This window comes from Sinohyriopsis cumingii, chromosome 6, assembly GCF_028554795.1.
Source record: "Sinohyriopsis cumingii isolate HCF-2022 chromosome 6, ASM2855479v2, whole genome shotgun sequence".
Lineage (NCBI taxonomy): Eukaryota > Metazoa > Mollusca > Bivalvia > Unionida > Unionidae > Sinohyriopsis > Sinohyriopsis cumingii.
Genome location: NC_142966.1, coordinates 41147414 through 41171557, shown reverse-complemented (window position 1 = coordinate 41171557; position 24144 = coordinate 41147414). Strand labels below are relative to the sequence as shown.

At 36.7% G+C, this 24144-nt stretch overlaps 1 protein-coding gene and 1 long non-coding RNA gene across 3 annotated transcripts; both read left to right on the top strand.

The window, feature by feature from the left end:
- Window positions 1-703: 703 nt before the first annotated feature.
- Window positions 704-3778, top strand: LOC149796774 (uncharacterized). The gene is made up of 3 exons (XR_016421456.1): window positions 704-1599; window positions 3053-3226; window positions 3662-3778. It is a non-coding gene; the product is annotated as an uncharacterized LOC149796774 (long non-coding RNA).
- A 13141-nt stretch (window positions 3779-16919) lies between these two features.
- Window positions 16920-23265, top strand: LOC149796773 (uncharacterized). 2 transcript variants are annotated; one of them, XM_089961426.1, is made up of 3 exons: window positions 16920-17078; window positions 18215-18617; window positions 22097-23265. In XM_089961426.1, the coding sequence occupies exons 1-3, from the start codon at window positions 16947-16949 to the stop codon at window positions 22117-22119; spliced, it is 558 nt and encodes a 185-aa protein (XP_089817552.1). In that variant the 5' UTR covers window positions 16920-16946; the 3' UTR covers window positions 22120-23265. The 2 variants fall into 2 exon arrangements, with proteins under 2 accessions (XP_089817552.1, XP_089817551.1); XM_089961425.1 differs by lacking the exon at window positions 22097-23265 and having other exon boundaries at window positions 18215-19456.
- Window positions 23266-24144: the final 879 nt, after the last annotated feature.

The following is a 24144-nucleotide window of genomic DNA, read 5'->3' as shown; positions in this document are numbered from 1 at the left end:
AATCCTACTGGAAAGACAATCGTATTGTCTACTATCTTTCATCATGTCCCCGACTAGTAGCAGATCAAACTACAGAGCGGTGGAATAAAGATGGAACAAGGACTCAGCTTCCTTGTACAGATACAGTGACAGAATATGCCAAATACATGGGAGGTGCGGACAGGTTAGACCAGAGCACAAGACTGAATAAAGAAAAGGAAACCATGCAATGGTATTGTCGGATAGAGATAACATAGAGAGAGTGTGCATTGTACAATGCCTTCGTCTTTAAGGGTACAGTTGTGGATCATAATCCACCCGGAAGAAGGGCAAGAGACTTGTCATTTCTCAAGGATGTAGCTCATGAGCTGATTGGAAATATTCATCAAGTGACAAGAGCCTTCAAAAGACCAAGACAACTGAACAATGATGAAGAAAGACTGGATGAGAAAGCACACTGGCCTGTGCCAAGTGTGAGTGCTGACAGACTGTGTTAAGTTTGCAACAAGAAGCACAAAAATTACAAGGCCAGCCATCCAGGTGTGTCTATGACAGATAATCCCTTCAAGGGTTCCAAAACTACACTGATGTGTGACAAATGCAAAGTTCCACTATGTCTTAATGCCAGGAGCACCTGTTTTGTGGACTTTCATAGAATTTTGTTGTTGTTGTGGGGTTTAATGCCATTTTTCAGCACACGATAGGCCATGGTCAGTATTAACCCATTTTATCCTGAATACGACTGCGGTCGTAATACCTCATTCTATCCTGAATACGCCTGCAGTCGTAGTATCCCATTTTATCCTGAATACGACTACGGTCGTACTCTACTACGTATGTGTGTAGCGTCTGTAGAAACACGTGTTATACATCACATATATATGTGTACTTCTTCACCTGCACAGGAAATGGTTAAAGCACGCATGCGCGGTGAAATTTAAAAAAAAAAAAACGTGGTTGGAAAAGAAATTGTTGACTTGAAAATCGATCGATAAAATGATGGCCGACAACTATGATGTAAACATGGATATTGATAGCGAGGGTAGCGACACCGAAGTTGACGATTTGGATGATTCCGATGATAATATTGACTTGAATGATGGGTTAGAATTTAATGAAGTTGATGAAAGAAATGATGCATGGCTTCATGCACTTTTCGACAGCGATTCGGAGAATGAAGCTGACTTTGAAAGCTTTCAAGAAAAATGGGTCCGGGATGATTTTTCACTTCGGTTGCAGACAAGATTTAAATTTAAAGAAGGAGCAACACCCAGGAGAAGCCGATGCAAAACATTATTTTGAGTTACTTTGGGATGATTTAATCTGGAAAAAACTTGCTGATGAAACAAATTGTTACGTTGAAAGATTTCTAGGATTAATTTGTGACAAGTTTTCATGAGAAACTGCACGCTGAAGTACATGTTCCAGAATGTGAAGTAAACAAATTGTTCCTTGTGTCATGTCCAATTTTAGTAAAATTATTATAACTTTTGAACTAACAGTGCTATAAACTTCAAATTTGGACCAAAATACTAGAAATTGAATTATCTTTATTTTATTTGCATACTATTAGGAGCATTTCCTTAATTTTCATGGACAAAAGATTCACTGAACATCTTGGTAAGTTTTTTAATTTGTTTTTTTTCCTTTCAAGTCATTTCAAAATACATTTGTGAGCATGTACATTGGTAAATGATAAGAAAACATATCACTGTGTTGCAAATTTTATTACCTTTTCAGAGATAAATAGTTTTACATGCTTTATAAAAGAAATAACATTGTTGCAACATTTTTAGTAAACATGGCGAAGGTAGTCACAATTTCAGCAGCTGCTGCTGTATGATGCTCTGTTTTACCACAACGTATTTAGAATTGCTTCTCAGGAATCAGGCACTGCAGTTGAAATTGGTAAACAGGATAAAATGGGTTAATGGTGGAGGAAGAACCCGGGAAAACCCCGGAAAAAACAACCGACCCACGAGAAGCTAGTGGCAAGCTTTCTCACATAATGATCTATAATGGAGAGCGCTCTAGACCACTCAGCCACTTGGGGACCCTTAGACGTTCATACAAAGGTGTATTACTGGCAGTGAAGACTTACCTGTGTAGTCTGCAGGTGACAAATGAATAAATATTACATGTACAGACATTACAAATGATAGATTCTTCTATACATTCAATTATTATGCTGGTGTTATTAGTTTTATTTTAGTTGAAGATAAAAGAAAAACAGCTTTGTGATATTTATTGTTTTACTTCCGATTAACTTTAACTAGAATATGACTAGCTTCTACCTGTCAAATACCTGAAAGAAAGACTTGTGTTGCTACTGGAATTATTCACGAGTACATCTAGGGCCAACTGAACAAGTTTTGGAAACTTTCTAAGTTTTCTAAGAGGTAAATAGATAATTACTTGTATTTTACCTGTTGTGTTGCCTGTTTGTACCTGTATTTTAACAGTTGTAATAGATATGCATATTTTAGTCAATTAGTCATAAATTTTATTTTTAACTTTGATTTTGACACCTAATCCAGCCAGATATCTTTAAAATTGGCAAAGTTGTGTCATTTCAAAATCCACAAGTCATTTTGCTTTACAACTCCAAATGTACTTAGTGTTGATGCTACCAAAGTTTGTCAGTGATGAAAGGGTTAATATTGATGGGTGTAAACAGTGTTTTCTGAAATGTCTGTGAGCTATGTGATTTTGAGATATTTTGATAAAGCCTTTAAAAAAATATTTGGACTTGATCATTTACAGATCGTGATGATGCCCCAAGTTTCATTGTGGAGAAGTTACCTGTGGCACTTTTAGTCCATTTTCAGGAACCAAAGTATAAAACCATCTTTCTAAAAGCAACTGCAAACATTTACCTACTTAAGTATAATTCTTTTTATTGTATACTGAAAGTTAAATTCTTTCAAAACTTTATGAAGGGGATTTTCATATTACAACACTTTGCATATATTTAAGATAAATTTTGGCTTTCTGAATTGGCTCGTTATCAATGATGCAAAAATATTAGATGCATAAATCAGTTTGGGGGACTTTTAAAAAAATTATTTTTTAGCCAGGTGGGGAAAAAAGTACTCAAGTCAGGAACAAAAGACAGGGATAGTCTGACAGGAATCTTGAGTTCAAGATACACCTGATGTTCTGGCTGAAAGACAAACTGGATATAATTCTAGCAACAGAACTGGATGCATGTCCTGGACTTACAAAAACATATGGCGGTTAAATAAAGGTCAGCTACATTTAGTTTTCAGTGCCTAACAAATAATTTCATCTTCAAGATGCTTGATAGATATTCTGAAATGCTTTGAATAATTACTTGAAAATTCATACTGTAGAGCATAAGTGTTTCCAGAATGACTCGTCTCATTTTAGATCATTGTTTTCCATTACCCGAGTAGGTGACATCCAAAGGTTCTGTCACATGTTTCTCCTATATTTAGCAGGTGCAAGACTACTTGGTAACAAATTAAATTAATCATAAAGCCAAGTGACTCGTTAGAATTGCCAACCTCAGAGACTGAAAAAGTACTTTAACTGCATGAAATGTTTCAGGCATAACTCTCATTCTCTCTCTTTCTTTCTCTCCCTCTGTATGTGTGTGTGTGTGTGATTGAATTAAATTTGAAATCTTGCTCTGGATTCTATTAATTGATTTGTATTTCAGAAATCATCAAGGAGAAGTTGAACCATCAGGAGGAGTACCATGAAACATGAAAAATTTGGATAATGAACTTTGAAACAACACTTGTAACATTTTTTTAAAACATCTATTAAAACTTAGAAATTAATGTGAATTTCTGTTATTTTGTTGTTAAGATTACTTCAGAACAAATTCATACTATAGCTAGAGTAAGTATTTATAGGAACTCGGATGATATAAGGAGCCAGTAATCTGGATTTTATGACACCATTAGCAGTGTAATGACATTTGTTAGAACTTAAGCTACGTTATCCACTTAATAACTATTAACCTAACCTATGACAAGTATAGTATTTAATTTGTTTCCTTGTTCAAAAGTTACTAAACACCTCAGTCCCTATAAGGAGCTGGATGGGGTAATTTGGATCATGTTCCTCTTGAAATTATCAAACAAAAGTTGCATCACTGTTTTCGTGGGGGGAAAAAAATCTGCGATTTTCAGCAAAATTTTAGTGTTGTCGAGAGTTTTCCATGCTAGAATTGTTCAGGGTTTTCCATGCTAGAATTGTCCATGGTTTTTCAGCCTACCCTGAACATAGCCTGGAATATTAGTCCAAATACTCCAGCATTTTCCATGCTATTCCAGCCTATCCTGGACATAGCATGTAATATTAGTCCAAATACTCTAGCGTTTTCCATGCCAGAATTTTCCAGCATTTTCCAGCTAGAATTGTCCAGGTTTTCCAGCCTATCCTGGACATAGCCTGGAATATCAGTCCAAATACTTCAGCGTTTTCCATGCTAGAATTGACCAGGTTTTCCAGCCTACCCTTGACATAGCCTGAAATATTAGCCCAAATACTCTAGCATTTTCCATGCTAGAATTTTCCAGCTTTTTCCATGCTAGAATTGTTCTCAGTTTTCCAGCCTACCCTGGACATAGCCTGGATTATTAGTCCAAACACTTGAGTGTTTTCCATAGATTTTCATGGAATATGATGAAAAATCTACAGCCAGGAGTTCATCTCATCAGTCTTTGTGTAATAATGAGGAACCCACATCAGAGAGTGGTTTGTTTGGGATAAACTCCCAAAATGCTTGAATACTACAATTTTAAAATAATTTATACTCTGGGACAGTATGGGTACATATTTGTTAGGGGCTGGAACTAGGCAGGGCAGATACAATGTAAACCAATGCCAGAGATGGTAGAACAGGAGGAACTAAGCAAGGCAGCAGCTACCCAAATATCAAGCATTCTAGAGCCACAAATAAATCAGGTATTATTATATCGGGTAGAAATTGTCTTGTCTAGATGAAAGGGGAAAAAAACTGACAGATGACCCCTGGATATTGTAAAAAGCATGTGTTTCATTTAAAACTTATAAACGTATTTCAACAGATACAATACAAGATGGCTGAAATGTGGGAATTGATACCAAGAAATTCAAAGCTCAATCTACAAGAAGTGCTTCAACTTCAAAAGCCTATAGCTGATGACTGACTCTAATAACCATACTGGATGCTGCCAAGACATTTCATGTATTTGATTGCAGAAACGCATACAAATCTAAAGCCCGGATATCCTTCTGTTGATTGCTTTGAGATGCTTACAGTCCAGGATCAGACTGTAATATAATAATCTTATTACGACTACCCTTTTGTTGACAAGCTATGAAGTATGCCAATTGAACCTTTAACAATTTTTATCGTATAGAAAATAATGGACCTTTCATCTGTGCATTACTTTCAATACCTGACAAAGCTAGAAGGGTTCAATTCTCACCCTTTGAAGACATTATTTATACATACATACACAACTCCAGTGGCCTAAGTGAGCATCTGCCTCAGAGGCAGGAAGTCGTGGGTTTGAACCCCGACCGAGTCATACCAAAGACTTATAAAAAAATGGTATTAGCAGCTACCTCGCTTGGTGCTCAGCTTAAGAGGTTAGTGTTAGCAGAGGTCGACCGGGTGTCAGGATAATATAACTGGGCGGGACATACTACAAGACTGTGTCATGATGCCCCAGTGCTAGACATCACTGTAAACTGCCACAATGCAGACATTGTAGCCATATGACAGAATTTTTTTTTTAAGCCAAGTTAAAATTCCAAATCATACACACACACACACACACTATACTTTGCTGACTGAATGTTTTCATCAACAAAACAGATTTCTTTGAATACAGGATGTGACATGGGCAACGCTGGGTTTTACAGTGGCAAGGTGAAAGGGCAGGTCAAAGGCATCTTTTTCCTTTCAAATCTTCAAATTTAAGCTAAGCTTTGTCTGGTATTCAAAGAATGTCCTTCATCCATCATATTCTGAGGATTGCTCGGATGAGGGGTCCATTTTCCTGTTCATTAGGTAAATAATATCAGCACAGCAACTACTGGAGGGTACCAAGAGTTTCAGCGTACTCATCAATACATTTTGTTGGTGTTTTTACAAGCCACAAGTTTATTGAAAAAAGCAGAAGATCAATCATACATCCAGCATCAATACTTAATTGTACTATGTTTCTATCATACCTGTTATTCTATCAGCAGTTAGACAAAAATACCATTTTAAAAGGTGTCTACCACACCTGTTTATAGTTCAAAGTACCACTGAAAAATTAAAGACACTTTTAAAATCAATAAAGAAAATTAACAAAAACTTTAGTTTTTACTTCGTGCTCTATATCCACATTGCAGAAACCAACATGAACCAGTCTATTGTGAAAGGATATTTTCCAAGTCTGCAAACCTGTAATAATCAGTCATGAAAGTAGAAAGACGGCAGCTGTGCATGAGATCAGTACTTCTGAAATGTTGTGACTATATTATGTGCAGTATAAAAATCTAAAGTCAAATTAAAATCTGTTTTTTTTTAAAATTCACATCATTTGATCATGCACCTGAGTTAAATACACCTGAGTTAAATAATATTTTCAATGTTGCAAAAATGCAAAAACCTGTAATTACTTGTATTTAGCCATTTCTTTAAATCAACGATGAACATTATTAATATATTTCAAAATAAACCAATTCCTTGTCTTATGCCAGAATCTGAGAGATAATTTGAAATCAGAATTATCATCTTAGTGAGTAAAATTTTGTCAGTTTATGGGACTGCAGTTTGGTGGCAGTGTACTGTTCTACTTTTATGATTTAAATACATCAAAAGACTTTGTAATGTTGCTTCACACAATCAATAGGGTCACAAGATTATAAAACTACAAGCACGCTTGTTTAGCCCATTAACCCTGGAGGTTTTTGTCATTTTCGCCTGAAATTCAAGTAGGAAACACATTTTGAAAGCTATTTCTGAATGCGTTACAATACATCAACTTCCAGGTGATCTTCCAATAACCTAATGCCTAGTTGTGCTTGAAACATCATTTTCCATTGGCTATTTGGCTTGCAAATGAGAAGAAGGGTAAAAGTTGGAGTTCGAGACCATTCTTTATTCTAAATACCCATCTTATCCTAGTTTTTGCAAAGGTGTCATCTATCTGCAGTTCATATCAGTCTGCCTTAGATACGAGACCAAAAAGTCTAAAATCCATACACAAAATCAGATTCTGACCACAGGTGAATTTTGGGTGGAGAAAAAAAATCGGGTCCAAAAAACGAGGTTTATCCCTCTGTATTTTGTAGTGCAACTAGACTGTCCAAATTATTTGGCATGATTGTAGAGTTACATATGTCTACCTTTCTATAATACCACCCACTTTAGTGTATCATACATGACCTTGACGCTACAGAGCTTGGCATTAGGCTACTACCTGCTGCCACATAAACTCGTCACCAGGGGTTAATGTGTTAATCTCATTTCCATTATTCTTAGATCTTTTTTCCTCTCGCATATCAAATTCAACAATTGTTCAGATATTGTTGCATCTAATTCCTTTCATTCTCAAAGAAGATGGCAGTTATTATATTTCAAAATGTCTTAAGGTATCAACTTTCAATGTGTTTTGTGTGTATTATAGCACAAAAGTATCATTCCTTTGACACATGTCACAGCCCTTTCAAAATGGATGGTAAAAACCACAATTTAGGTGCTCATTAAAGGATGATCTTGAATAACACTTACTGATATTTCTTAGACTTAATTGTTAAGTGATTTTTTTAATGCTTTTGCCAACGAGATAAATAGCCTTCCTCATTTTAATATTTGATATTACATACTTTTTGCACATCAAAATGTATATAATTTAATTGATGCTATATCAGTTCTTTTGACGCAGCTTAAGATAGGCCAGCTTTGTTAATGGCAAGCTTGCGAAACCTTGTAATTAATGTTACCTTGCACAAGCTTGTAAAATTAATATGCTTGTGAAACCTTGTAATTAGTGTTACCTTGCACAAGCTTGTAAATTTAATATGCTTGCAAAACCTTGTAATTAGTGTTACCTTGCACAAGCTTGTAAAATAAATATGCTTGCAAAACCTTGTAATTAATGTTACCTTGCACAAGCTTGCAAAATTAATATGCTTGCAAAACCTTGCAATTAGTGTTACCTTGCACAAGCTTATAAAATTAATATGCTTGCGAACACTTGTAATTAGTGTTACCTTGCACCAGCTTGTAAAACCTTGTAATTAGTGCTACCTTGCACAAGCTTGTAAAATTAATATGCTTGCACAAGCTTGTAAAATTAATATGCTTGCACAAGCTTAAAATGAACTAGGCATGCTTTTGCAAGCTAGTGATCAAGCTTGCATGGCTTAAAATCTGAGCTTGCGGCAGGTTACATTGCAAGCTTGCTGCAATCTTAAAATAAGTTTGGAATTTTGTTTCGTGAGGAGACCAACAATTTAAATTATTTGGTATTAATTGTTACTGCATTGTTCAAGGTCTTTTTAGAAGCTCTCATATACTGTATATTTTTAATTGATCTCAAACTGAGCAAGCAAGCACTTCCTCCTAAGGCTGAACAAAAAACCTACTGGTTAAAAACTACGAGACTTTTGAATATATCTCAAGTCCCACTAAAGAACTCCTTCCTCAGAAATATTGGAAAGTACTCTTGAGGCATTCAAAACCCATCCATAGGAAAATTGAATCTGAAAATATGCTGGCTGAATGTGTTTTCTTTTATATTAATTCCTTAGTTTTTTTGTTCTGGATGAAACTCGTAGATACAAAGGGATTTATTTCAATTTTCTAGGAGAGCTGGACCCACCAGAGTGTTTGAAAGCTCCAGAAAAGCTTTGGAATACAATGCCTGCAAAGTTACTTAGTGGTGAAAGGGTTAAATGTGAAATTTAATAATAAAAATGAAGGTCACGAGTGGTTATCAGTCGGTGATGTTGTGAAGAAAACTATAAATTCTAGTGGGTTTCATTTTTAAAAATCTTTGCAATGAACTAGGATAAATACAATTCTTACATTTTCATTTCATTGATAATATGCCAACTTGTATTAATTATTCTTGCAATAGTTGCTGTTTTGTTACAGCATGAAGAGAATACATATCACAGAAAATGCACTTGTCTTTTCAATCCCCTAAACAAATACATGCTGATAAAGAAATCTAATGATTCAGATGCCAGTCTACTGATCAATGTATGCAAATCCTCTGATTTAATCTGGTTCTTTTATGTATATTTCTATGCCTGTCTCAAACATTACAAAATTAGGCTAAAATAGTTTGAAAGCAGAGAATATCTCAACATACAGTATTGTAAAAAAAACCATTCAAAACAACACCATGTCAATATATTGCAAACTATTTTTAGAAGTAAATATAAGGTGAATGTTCCTAATGGAAGTTTAAAAACTAAAATTAGATCCTTTTAAAGACTATTCCAAACTTGCAACTGAAGCACTAACCAAAATTTTGTACATAGTCTTGAAAATCCCTTCATTTGTACAATATCATAATCACATCTGCATTAAAAACAATTTGACAATTCTAGACCTTATCTAAGGCAGCTAATTTATTTGTTTTTTTCTTCCCTCTAAATTTTTTTGTTTCTATGCAATTCAAGTTGGAGGCTTTGAAATGAATTCCTTCAGTTTGAGAGCTGAAGTATTGAATCCTCTCTGAAATGTCTTGTCTGCAGTTTATCACAAGCAAGAGGTGGAGTTTTAATAGTCCATCCCTATTCAAACCAATCCACTTGCAAAACCCATTTTATCTGTATCAACCTTGGAGTTTGAAAACCATTTCATAGAAACAACTAGCAATATGACAGCACAGACATTGGTGAATTTACTGAAGAATGATCCAACTTATTCCCTTACTAAATTGATCTTTTCATTTTGTTATTGTGGCTTTTCTTAAGGTATTTTTACAAATTTTCTCAGATTTTTAAAAAAAATCTATGACCAAAAGTTAACTGTATAAACGTTTCCACAAAAGTTGCTTGTCTGCTGATATTTTGGTTTGCTTGTCGCATATCTCCACATGAGACCAACATGAAAACCTGACCAGACTGAATGTGGAAAAGGCATCTTTAAATCCTACCCCCAAATTCAACTGGACATTTTGATGGACTTAAAATCACCCGTTTGTAATATATATTCATTTATAATAAAAAAATTGCAACCCCTAAATAGGACTCTTCAAATAGGAGCAGCAAACCCAAGTTTATCCCTATTATTTTCGATCCATTTTTTGACAAGTGTTTTCTTTCTTAGCAAAATCTATTTATAGTCTTTCTGTTAATGATCAGTATTGCCACATCTGCACTATTGTGAATCTACTCGCTCAAAGCTCATCAGTTAAGTGAAAAAGTTCTCTTGCTGTGTTCTTATGTACATCAGTTTCAATTTAGTTTTCACTTCCTCAATACCTACAAGGTTTGTTCTCTGAAGTTCATGAGGATAAACACTCAGCCTGCAATGAAGAATTGTTTCAACAAATTTGGGGTGTCAAAATCTGCCCTGCATTCCACGCCTGACACTGGCAGTACTTGAAGTTTTTAATGAAGCACATTAGGGTATTGTCCTTTCACTGACTGCATTCCATGCCTGACACTGGCAGTACTTGTGAAGTTTTTAATGAAGCACATTAGGGTATTGTCCTTTCACTGACTGCATTCCATGCTTGACTTTGGCAGTACTTGTGAAGTTTTTAATGAAGCACATTAAGGTATTGTCCTTTCACTGACTGCATTCCATGCTTGACTTTGGCAGTACTTGTGAAGTTTTTAACGAAGCACATTAGGGTATTGTCCTTTCACTGACTGCATTCCATGCTTGACTTTGGCAGTACTTGTGAAGTTTTTAATGAAGCACATTAGGGTATTGTCCTTTCACTGACTGCATTCCATGTTTGACTTTGGCAGTACTTAGTTTTTAATGAAGCACATTAAGGTATTGTCCTTTCACTGACTGCATTCCATGCTTGACTTTGGCAGTACTTGTGAAGTTTTTAATGAAGCACATTAAGGTATTGTCCTTTCACTGACTGCATTCCATGCTTGACTTTGGCAGTACTTGTGAAGTTTTTAATGAAGCACATTAGGGTATTGTCCTTTCACTGACTGCATTCCATGCTTGACTTTGGCAGTACTTGTGAAGTTTTTAATGAAGCACATTAGGGTATTGTCCTTTCACTGACTGCATTCCATGTTTGACTTTGGCAGTACTTGTGAAGTTTTTAATGAAGCACATTAAGGTATTGTCCTTTCACTGACTGCATTCCATGCTTGACTTTGGCAGTACTTGTGAAGTTTTTAATGAAGCACATTAGGGTATTGTCCTTTCACTGACTGCATTCCATGCCTGACACTGGCAGTACTTGTGAAGTTTTTAATGAAGCACATTAGGGTATTGTCCTTTCACTGACTGCATTCCATGCTTGACTTTGGCAGTACTTGTGAAGTTTTTAATGAAGCACATTAGGGTATTGTCCTTTCACTGACTGCATTCCATGCTTGACTTTGGCAGTACTTGTGAAGTTTTTAATGAAGCACATTAGGGTATTGTCCTTTCACTGACTGCATTCCATGCTTGACTTTGGCAGTACTTGTGAAGTTTTTAATGAAGCACATTAGGGTATTGTCCTTTCACTGACTGCATTCCATGCTTGACTTCGGCAGTACTTGTGAAGTTTTTAATGAAGCACATTAGGGTATTGTCCTTTCACTGACTGCATTCCATGTTTGACTTTGGCAGTACTTGTGAAGTTTTTAATGAAGCACATTAGGGTATTGTCCTTTCAATGGAACTGTCCATATTTCAGCTGCGGTTATCCACTATTATTCTTTTACGCAATGTACTTGAGAATCATTTACTCATTACTTTGTCGGCACAGATGACTCCATCAATGTTGTTTCCTGGTTGACCATAATCAACAATGAAGTGTCAACATAGCGATTTTAGGCTCACAGTGAAAGCATTAAATTTAAATCACAATGTCCTGGAATCTGTCATGTACACTTGCATGAATAATCTGCATAAACTGCACTGCTCTGACAAGGTTGTCAACAAACACTTCAGTTCTAAATCTTTGAACTAACTTTCTGTCACACTCCAGGACCGTAAGAAACACTGCAGGAGCCTAAATTATGGTTCATCTCCCAAAAGCACAGCATCCCATGACATAAAAAATCCATCAGTGTGTTGCATCATGGTAATGTACTGTACAGCGAATCTCATCTGACTACAAACAGTTGTCGAGAGTTACATTTCTCTTGGTATGCTTATGCCTTGACTTGAGGATGATCTCTGAAGCAGCAGACATGATACATATATTTATTATAGACTCATTGTGGCATATATATGACTACCAATTTAAAAAAATTATTAAAATAATGAATGCATATCATTATTGAGCAACTAATCTTTAAATCTACTACACTATTACTGACTGAAGTGCCTGGCCGAGATCATGGGTCCCAAAAGTGTTACATATAGGCCAAAAATTAAATTAAACATTTTGTATGCACTGGTTATATACCTCAGAACTTATATTTAATGAATATTTATAAAACTGACTTCAGATTCATATTTTGACTAAAATCACATAATGAAAAAGTTAGGCATATAAATTGGATGTCAACTTTTGCACAAATTACAAGTGGGTATATTGGCACAATCAATCATACTAATACACAATATCTCATTTCACAGCATCTTTAACTGAGGCTTTCTGTGAAATTTGACATAAAGGGGTAACGTGACATATAATGAACATATATAATTGGATATTGTTTTCTGCGGAACATACACAAGATTAACTTTTTCCTATTTAAAACCTCTGAATTTTTTTTGCCAGTAATTAGTGGTCAGGTATTATATGTTATTTAACCATATTTTGTTTAAAAACTACATTTCTTGCGCATATAACTTGGACACCAAATTCCCAACTAAGATGGCAAATAATAAATTTTCAAATAAATTTAAATAAAACATATCTGATGTTGGAAAATGCTTAACTTTGTTAAAAAAAGTAAATAGAGGGAAAATAAATAAATGGATGAAGAGATACATGTATTTATGTCAAATGGTTCTGCATTTAACAGGAGATAAGAGAGATAATGTATCTTTGTGTCTTGGTTATCAGCGTTACCAAAGACGATAATCCAGAAGATAAAGTCAGTGCAGCATAGTACTTGCTGTACATGGCCAAATTTGGCTGCATTAAGTACATGTACCAAAGCCATTACTAAAATCCAAGTTAAATGCAGCTCTTATAATGATGATGTAACAAAATGGCGGTATAAAAATAGCAAAATATTTTGATTTATTTTACCCTCATCAATGCATGCAAAAATTATGATAGCCAATTCATGCTGGAGGTATTTTAATTACTGCAATTTTATACCTAAATCTGGCTGCTCTAAGAAAAACTTTATTATAATTTTTTCACTTTAAATTCAGTAGCAGAGCAAGGTACTGCTGATCTCGGCCAAGCACTATAGAATTAACATGACCTTTTCTTATCCCATTTAACCATATGAAAGTAGTACAACCAAATGGTAAAGTCATTTATATCTCTGATGACTAACAAAGAAACTATGTAAAACAAGATCTAGCAACTTGAGAATTTAGTCAGCGACCTTTACTGATTGTCCAAGAAGAAAATGATTTGTAAACTAGACAATTACAGTGACCTCTGATTTTTACTTCATTTGGGTTTATTTGAAAGTGTAATGGATAAACAAATCAAAGACAATGTTTAATAATATAATATTTGGGATATCCTATGACTGATGTCAGGTTGAGTATGTGGCAGTCAAAACATTTCAAAATGTCCAGAATACAGAAATTCAAGTGTGTGTGTCCTTATCACTATTTCATTAATTTGCAGGCCTAATATGCATACAGCATCCATCAATGAGGCATTTGTACTAACTACATTATTTTTTAACATGATACTGTACACAAGACTGACTTCAAAAAACTGCACCAAAACCAAACATTTTGGATGAAGTTCCTTAGTTTCTGCCTTTTTACAAACTGAGCACTAGCTGACATTCAACTGTATTACAACCAGAATGAGCCGTTACTCCAGTCATAGTGTATTTAATGGGACTGATGCATTCATACCATCCCCTGGAGAAGCAAAATCCAAGTGGATGAAAAGATTAATCCATGTATGACCATTTGTACCAAGTGATTTATTTGGTCTTCTAACATCATTTACTGATTCAAGTTTTCATATGGAGATAGCAACAGACTGTCATGCCGCAATTCAAAACACTTTGTACCAGCTGCCACCATGAATGTTTTGCACACCAATAGAACACTAAGCTCTGGGTTAAAGAATCTGGATCTGAATTCAGTTTTATTTTTCTTAATAGTGAACAGTCTTTCACAGTCAGCACTAAAATGATAAAGAAGCTATATTCCTTTCATAACCTGACAATGGGGAAAGTTACATCCTCCAACTGTGACTGGGTCTTTTAGCTGGGAAATAAGGTGCCATTGCACATCAACTTTGTCTGCATGAAGTACATTGTCAGGTGGAATGCCAACTTGATACTTCCGAAATTCTGCTTCCAGATGAACCAAGGTAGACAAGGGTAGCTACAAAAAGGGACATCTCTTGACAAAGAATCCTACACTTCATTGACTGTCTCATTTACATCAGCACATGTAGCATTTAAAAGCACTTAATCTCCATATGGGAATTTCTGGAGTACTGTAATCACAGACCATAGAGTAATGATCTCAACACCTTCACAGCAAGAGCAGAATATATGATAATATTTGCTGCATCAAACAATGGAATGGCAATCTTCATAAACAATACAGCTTTGTAACTGGATCATTAATTGTCAACATTTTTGAAAACCACTCTTTTTCTTGCAAAGAGTGAACAGATTTTGTTTCTTTTGTGTGACATCTTAGTATCCATTTTGCTAGTTTTGAACTTGGAGAATGAGAAGATTCAGTAAGCTGCTTACTAACTACATTGGTACTAAACATATCCTGTGAAGATCCAGATCCAGCTTGTTCATTTAGTTTACTAACAAACAGATTAGAGTTTTATAGAAGGAAATAGACTTCTCAAATAAATATTCCATGAATGTAATTTCTTCCTTCCTGATAAATCAATCCTGTTTATTGTTAGTATTTATACCTATACTTCCATCTTTTTCTCTTCCGACTGTTTTAGTGCTATTCTTCTTCACTTTATTCCATTTCTCTCTGCAGACTCGTATTCGGTTCAAAAGAATGCTTGTAGTGCTGTCCAAAGTTCAAGTAAATGGCTAATACATTTGCCACAGGATAACCATCTTCTACACATGCTTTATAACCAATTAGTATTCAAGGTCATGCAATAACTGTACAGCTTGTTTCCTTTTACTACTTATCTCCAAACAATAGTACATGTCAATTAGCAAATGTCCAATATCTACCTCTAATTTATCAGCATCCTTTCACACAGCAAGGTGCAGCAAATGAAAAGGACAACCAGTTGTGTACAATGATGCATCCTATATTTTGAAAATATAGGATACTACTCCTTTATAAATTTCAGTCATCACTGATGCATTATCAGCAGAAAACCTCATATTGTTCAGCCAACTTTGCATTTCTTCAGAGCAGATTAAAAATGTTTTCTCCAGTGAAATCTAATGTTAATTCTAGTAATGAAAGAACACTCGTGGCTTTGCCCTTTTCATTGTCAAAGTATCTGACACAGTACAACTTTTTGTCATCGTAATCACTACTCCCATCTGTGTCAATATTAAACAGCCCAATTTTAATTGCTTCTGCCATTTTAAGTGAAGTTTCTCCAGCTGAACACTGAACAATATTAGATGATTTTGTTCTTGCACATCCATATTTCTTCTTCAAGTTTGGAATCAGGAAACATCTGTTTGAAAGAAGGACCAATGTGGTCTCCTACCACTAGGGGTAGTCAGTGTTCTATGAAGAACTTATTAAGTAACACCTCTGCACTTGTTGCATTTATGTCTGTGCTCGAATTCTGCTGTAAAAAGACATGACCTTTGTATTAGAGTTAGCGAGATGAGCTAATTCAACAGGTTTCTTTGTTTTCAAACCATAACCAGTATTAAAATCCTTTCCACACAGCCTGCAAATGGGCTGGATGCTGCCCTAGTTGAATGGAAGGCTGTATTGTGTCATTCATGTATTCATCTCTGAATCTTCTTTTGTTTTGCTTTTTCTGATCCTTCTGTGAAATTATTTGAAAAGTATTTTTGCTCTAACACACACAATGACTAGAATTCATTTGATTCTACTTTTTGCACCAAATAACTACTGAGTGGTTCTGTAACAAACATGAATCAGAACAATGAATCTGAGAGCAAGGATTCTAAATTAGAAAAGTCCATTTTCTCTTAACTATGCCCTTCAACTACTATAAAACTATTTGCACTAGTGCAAGGATATTTGTGATGAGAGGTGAATGGTCTTGTTATGCAATTGAAACAAAGCAATATTGACCATTGGGGGGCCAGCTGAACCCAGGAATGAGGTCACATGACTCGTTTAGCCAATGGAAGATAGTTAAGGAGTATGAATATATGGGTCAGCATCCTTAGTGTCACTTGCAAAGAATTCTTGGAGATACGGGTAGTATATTTAGAGATCATAAATTTTACATTTTTCTTTTTTTCCTTTCGATCCTTTTAATTGTTCTTGTTTTATTGCACAATTATTTCTCATAATTCTGAGGATCATTTTCTTGCTCGCACTTTGGAAAGAAGAAGGTCAGTAGAATTTTCTTTATGTACATAGCCATCGTTTAAATTTTGGAAAGACAATGACAAAAGCAATTATTATGGGCCATTCACTTTGTAAATGGTTAGATCGGTATTTGAGGTCCGGGACGGATCTTAGACTAAGTCCGTCTTTTAATGTAACGGAAGTTTGTAATGTAAACATGAAGGGTATCGGGGCGCGCACAATCGATAAGTTTTTGCGCCTTGACATGAATGAAGTCCGCTTAAGAAACCCCGATATTGTAATTCTTCTGATTGGGGACAACGATGTAAACGCAGAGACATCGCCAGAGGTAATTGCACATAAGATGGTCGCATTGGCTACGCTTTTACATAAGAAATATAAGGTTAAACAGATCGTTCTGTGTCAGCTTATGCCTAGATTCCCGGCAACGTTACACCAAGTTGGGGTCGCGGGAATACTAAACCATAACAATGAAGCAGCCGATAAAAGCTATAAGGAGATGTACTGTCACTTAGCAAAGGAGGTCAATGATATTGTGCGATCTGAAGTGTCTGCTTATCCTTATTTAACATTTTGGAACCATAATAGCAAATTTGCCTTCGATAGGCCTCATGTGAGGGAGAAGTTTCGCTCAGATGGCATTCATTTGTCCCCTAAAGGACAGTGGCACCTTTATAAGTCACTTCGGGGAGCTCTTCTCAATGCATGTTATAAAATAACACACAATCATTCAACGATAACTAGGCTAGGTTAGCTCTTGTACTAATTTTGCTTTCAATTTTATTTGTATCTGCCCACAAAGGGAGATATCAGGCCAGGTCCCGTACCTGTTCCTTTGTTTTTCGTAAACAACCTTAGTGTCTGCCATTGTGGAGGCACTGGGTCAGGTCCCGTACCTGATCCTTTTGGGACTTGTTCCTGGCAAGCGACTCTGTTCTACATAATAGGGGTTCCCCTTAATATATTTGGTGCCCCCCCCCCCCCCCGTTAAATGATTATATACCAAATCCTTGTTCGTAAGTATTAATTATTTCACAAGGGGTCCTTTTTGAGTGGCTTCCTGGAACATGTTTCAATATCTTTTGTTATCTGCTCACTTTGGGAGATAACAGGCCAGGTCCCGTACCTGTCCTCTTTTTCTTTTGCACTTTTGCATCAGCCGGTTGGCCTGATAACAGGTCTGGTTGCATACCAGACTGCCACCTTCTATACATAAGCCATTTTGCTAAGGACAAAGGGTTTATATATATATATGTATATATATGTATGTATATTTGTGTCTATCAATGAAGAAATTATATCAGGTAACCTTACATGCATTGGTTTGCTAATGATAATATGTTTGTGCATTTTTCATTAAATAATAACATGCCTTGTGCACAGGACCATACGTGGTAGTCCATTTTACTTCTTTCTTACTATTTACTATTATGTTTAATACATTCATTTTCCTAACCTAACCAGATCATGCCACCCAAGCGCAAAGCATCAGCAGGGGTTGAACAGGCTGTAAAGAGGGTTCAGTCATCTGGTTCACGGATTAGAGCAGTTGATCGCCAAAAACAGCAGCATGGAACGGGAGCAACACATGCAGATACAGTAGACCAAGCTACCATTGACCGGATAGCACAGCAGGTAGTACAGCAGATTACACCTGTGATCACTGCGCAAGTGGACAGAAAGCTGGACCACATCTTGGAGATACTGCATGGGACCACTAGTCCACAACAACCTGCCATGTTGTCGCAGGAAACAGAGCAAGGGCCATCTGCCTCCTCAAGAACCCAAACAGAAAGAAATGTTGAAACATCCGTTGGGGGAAGCATTGCACAGGCTACCTCAGCTTTAACTGGAGTCTGTCATACAGGTATAGGTACTCTGAGTGATTTATTAGCACCTATTAACATATTAGATACACACAGTCAGTCCAACTTTGTAAGCACATCAATTGATATAACTGCATCTATAACTGATAAAATTAAGCAGCAGATTTGGGCTGGGACATACATAGATTTTCAAAATCTCCTTTCGACATCCATGGACAATACATATAGATTACAGTGCAATATCACTTCAAACACATCTGAATTTAACCTAGTCCCCATGGCCAGGAAGTCCCCACTCTCGATCAATCAGTGGTTGACAGCATGGAACAGATTTGCTACAGTAATATGCATGAAATCCCCTAGGTTGAGCACAGTGTTATCTCACCACATGGAAATCGTCATGAAGTTGTCTGAGCGCAGGGCTCATTGGAGATACTATGATGAGCAGTTTCGTCGCATGATAGAGAGGGGAGAGGCAAAGTGGGGTTCCACCCACCTTGAACTTTACATGCGAGCTGTTCTGGACAGCATTGGTGACAGGACTGCCACCAGCACTGCCACATTACCGTCTGCAGTCTCAAAATCAAATCCCCCAAAAGGGGCCCGCTTTAACTACCATAAGGGGCTGCAGTGTTGGGCAGGGCTAGCTTGTAAATACCAGCATAATTGTTTCAATTGCTTGGAAGCCCATCCGTTCAGCAAATGCAAACTGCCCATTCAACACCCATTCAAATTGTTGCCAAAATATGCCCCAAAACAAGCTAGAACTGACAGCATGCAGCCCTTTCGTGGTAGCTACAAACCTACTCAGTCCCAAAGACCTACATCAAACTCCCTTCAACACAGCCAGCAAGGAAAAGGGGAACTGCGAAAACAGTAAGCTTCCTACTCCTGTTAAAGCTGAAAGGTTACAACATTGGTTGAAAGGGTACAACACTGCCATGATACAAATTTTGATACATGGGTTTACATTTGGATTTAAAGTGGGGCACGAGGGTTCTCTGTCCCCATTTCAATCACATAATCTGAAATCAGCCATACAAAATCCACAGATCGTGCAAGACAAAATAGACAAAGAGCTTGAGGCTGGCAGGTTTGCAGGGCCTTTCAAGAGCCACCCGTTCTCGCTATTTCAGATATCACCACTTGGCTTGGTTCCAAAGAAAACACCTGGTACTTTTCGCATGATTCACCATTTATCACATCCTCCAGGGTTTTCTATAAATGATGGTATATCCCCAGAAAAAAGTGTTGTTCAATATCAAACTGTGGAACATGCTATTGCAATCATTAAAAAACTTGGTAGAGGTTGTGTTATGGCAAAAACGGACATAGCTAGTGCCTTCAGAATTGTTCCACTCTGCCCGACTCAGTATCATATGTTTGGCTTCTCTTGGAATGACCTATATTATTATGACAAGTGCCTTCCCATGGGCTGTAGCTCCAGTTGTAAAATCTTTGAATATTTAAGCACTGCATTACAGTGGGTGGCAGGACACAAATTGGGCATTGGTCACATGGTACATGTTTTAGATGACTTTCTTCTGTTGGAATCAAACTATAACACCTGTAAGGAGAAATTAGACCAATTCTTAATTCTTTGTGCAGATATTGGGGTTCCCATGTCTGAGGAAAAAACATTTCTTCCCAGTACAACATTGACCTTTTTGGGCTATGAACTGGATACAATCAAGATGGAGGTAAGACTTCCCATAGATAAACTCCAGAACTGCTACAGTCTGATAACACTCTGCCTACAAAAAACAAAAATGACGCTCCTTAATCTCCAATCCATAATTGGTACACTCAATTTTGCATGTGCAGTTGTCCTGCCAGGCAGAGCTTTCTTGAGAAGGTTGATTGATCGGACAGTGGGTGTGTCAAAACCACATCACTTCATACGCATTACGAAGGACGTTCGGGCTGATCTGCAGCTGTGGTACACATTCCTAAGAGAATTCAATGGTAAATCTTTATTCCTCCCTGATCGCTGGCTGCACTCTGATGCCATTCATTTGCACACTGATGCATCAAGCACAGTTGGCTATGGTGGTGTACTAGGCAGCAAATGGTTCTATGGCACATGGAATAAAGAATGGCAAGCGCTAGATATCACAGTCCTTGAGCTATATCCAATTGTTCTAGCCATCAAAATTTGGGCTCCTCAACTTGCAAACAATTGCATTTACTTTCACACTGACAACAAGGCATTGGTTGATATTGTAAATAAGCAAACCTCAAAGAACCCTTCCATTATGTACCTTGTTAGAGACCTGGTCCTTGCATGCCTCAGATACAACATACTATTTCAAACCTGTCACATCCCGGGAAAGAAAAATGTTCTGGCTGATGCTCTTTCTCGATTGCAGGTGCACAGATTCCGGACCTTGGCTCCACATGCAGACCCAGAACCAGTGTCAATACCGGCACTTCCCAACTTGATTCACTAACAAACACACTTGATACGCTACTGGATAGTACATTGACACGAATGTCAAAAGCAGCCTACCGACACAGCTGGAACTTATATCGAGCTTTCACTGCAGAATATACATTGGAAACCTCAATCCCAGTCTCTCAGGCTAATATGGCACTTTTCATCTCTTATCTGGTGAACAAGCACTATGCCTCAACAACAATATCCTCATATGTATCTGCCATTGGGTTTGTACACAAAATCAATAATTATACAGACCCTACAAACTCTTTTCTAATACAGAAACTGCTGCAAGCATGCCACAGAAATAAAGTTTCTTGTGATGTGAGATTGCCAATTGATAAGTGTATGTTAGAAAAACTTATCCACGCTACAACTTGCACTATAACTTCTTGGTACAAACAGCTCCTATTTCGAGCTATGTTTTCCTTGGCATTCCATGCCTTCCTGAGAATTGGGGAGATCTCAGTGCAGTCCCTTAGCCTCCATAACCCTAATCTGTTGCACACTGATCAGCTGGCTCTTGATCACCATTCCATCACTCTGATATTTAACACCTTCAAACAAAGTCAGGGTCAGAAGTTCACTTTAAAAATTAAAAAAAAACAATAATACTGCAGTGTGTCCGGTCTCAAATCTCCAGCGATACATCCAAAAGCGAGGTATGGGTCCAGGCCCAATATTCATGTATCTTTCAAACACACCTATAACTCGGGCAGAATTCAATGCACAGCTAAAACTCGCTCTGCAGTTCTGCAGATTTGATCCAAAATGCTTCAAGAGTCATAGCTTTAGAATCGGAGCAGCAACAACTGGAAATCGGACGCTTTCAAATAGATGTTCTGAACGTCACTCCAACCTCTAATTTCTTTTGGGGTTTCAGTTAAGTTTGCACACAAAGAGGTATGAGGTGTTCTCAGTTACATTTTGTTTAAAATCCATCTTCAAGTAAATTTTCCATCATAATCATAACCTGGGTAAATATCAGGTTCACCACTAATCCCAACATTATATATAGATATGTTATATCACATTATTTTCATGTCACATAAATACTTGCGCAAACATTTCTTTCCATTTCAGGTCTAATGAGTTCACAGACCTGAACACTCTGTATAATCACATCAGAATAGCAAGTGGGTTCACTGCTGATAAATATGACAGGAAAAGTACACACGATGAAACCTCAGCTGAAGTCAAGAACAATATAACTTAAACATGAATATAACAGCATTGATATTTGTTCACTAGGTGCAATCTTCACAGTTGGCACTTCTATCATTCTCATGTGGGAGTCACAAATGTCGGGGAGCAGGCTGAGAAAGACACGGTTGATGCGGGCCACTGTCCATTTTGGGGCTGCACAGGCCCCATGCAAAGTGGGTGACTTGCATGGTTCCTGTGTTATGGCGGTCTCAGCTCCCAAATGGATTGTTTTTTGGTTTGATGGTTACAAATTTACATTCAGGTCTGAATTTAAACTATGTAGTTTATCACATACTATGTTAAAGTAATTTTGTAAATAACCTTATGCATGTTAGATCATATGAATATATTATTATTTTCAATACAATTGTCACTTATGTGGCCTGCATCAACAAATCGTTTTCAGTGTTATTCATTATGTTCAAATTCTTACTTTCCTCCTTAATTTTGTTATCCTCTCACACACACTTCATCACAAAACTATTTGCACTAGTGCAAGGATATTTGTGATGAGAGGTGAATGGGTCTTGTTATGCAATTGAAACAAAGCAATATTGACCATTGGGGGGCCAGCTGAACCCAGGAATGAGGTCACATGACTCGTTTAGCCAATGGAAGATAGTTAAGGAGTATGAATATATGGGTCAGCATCCTTAGCGTCACTTGCAAAGAATTCTTGAAGATACGGGTAGTATATTTAGAGATCATAAATTTTACATTTTCCACCACCACCCCACCAACCGCCTTGGGTTATAGCTCCCTAGGTGGTAGTTAAATTTGATAAAATAATTGTAGACAGGTTATATCATTTGACGTAACTTGTTTTAGCGTCATATGAATTTTTCAGCAGTAGGCGGTCTCAGCTCCCAAATGGATTGTTTTTTGGTTTGATGGTTACAAATTTACATTCAGGTCTGAATTTAAACTATGTAGTTTATCACATACTATGTTAAAGTAATTTTGTAAATAACCTTATGCATGTTAGATCATATGAATATATTATTATTTTCAATACAATTGTCACTTATGTGGCCTGCATCAACAAATCATTTTCAGTGTTATTCATTATGTTCAAATTCTTACTTTCCTCCTTAATTTTGTTATCCTCTCACACACACTTCATCACAAATAGAATGTAATGACAGTGTTAGGAAAGTACAGGCAGGTCTATTGTTAACTTTTGTATAAAGCCATAAGACCTGACCTATTGCACACAATGGATTCTTTCTCTAATAAACAGGGATGCAAGGTCAAAGGCTTGAAAATAGAAACCAATTATGTTTCTTGGAAATAGGACATCTGCTATAAATAAAACATTAATAATGTTAGCAAAGTGCATGCAAGTCTATGGACAAGTGTACTCTTATGTATTAAAAATCTGTTCTAGAATATGACCTGTGGGATTAATAGGATATTAATAAAATGAGGAACAACTTGTTGAATTTTTTGGGAGGAGGATTTATCGAAAAGCATAATCCATACATGGGCAAGCTTAAGACAATTACTGAAACACTGTAATGATTACTCCAAAAGCATTATGGATGGCATGTCTGCTGATGTCAAACTTTCACTACTGTATCCAACAACTGTTAAACACTATTTTGACAAAATATTTTGTCCACACTATCCCATCATACCCACTACAGAAAGCTGCTCCAGACCACAACAGTTTTCCAAAACCAAATCACAGCCAGCTTGAAGCTCATGCTCCAAAATCTCAAAACGTCATTTTACATTCTTCAAAGAGTTTATATAGTGCTTTGGACAAGTTTCCATGAATGAATCTTTCTTTTATCTGACCACAGATTGCATTTCTCAGACTTTTGACAACAAACTAAAATGTTCAGTTTCAGAATATAATGGATGCAATATGAACCAATCAAATTCCATATGACAAGATTGAAAATCCACGTCTGGATGCAAGA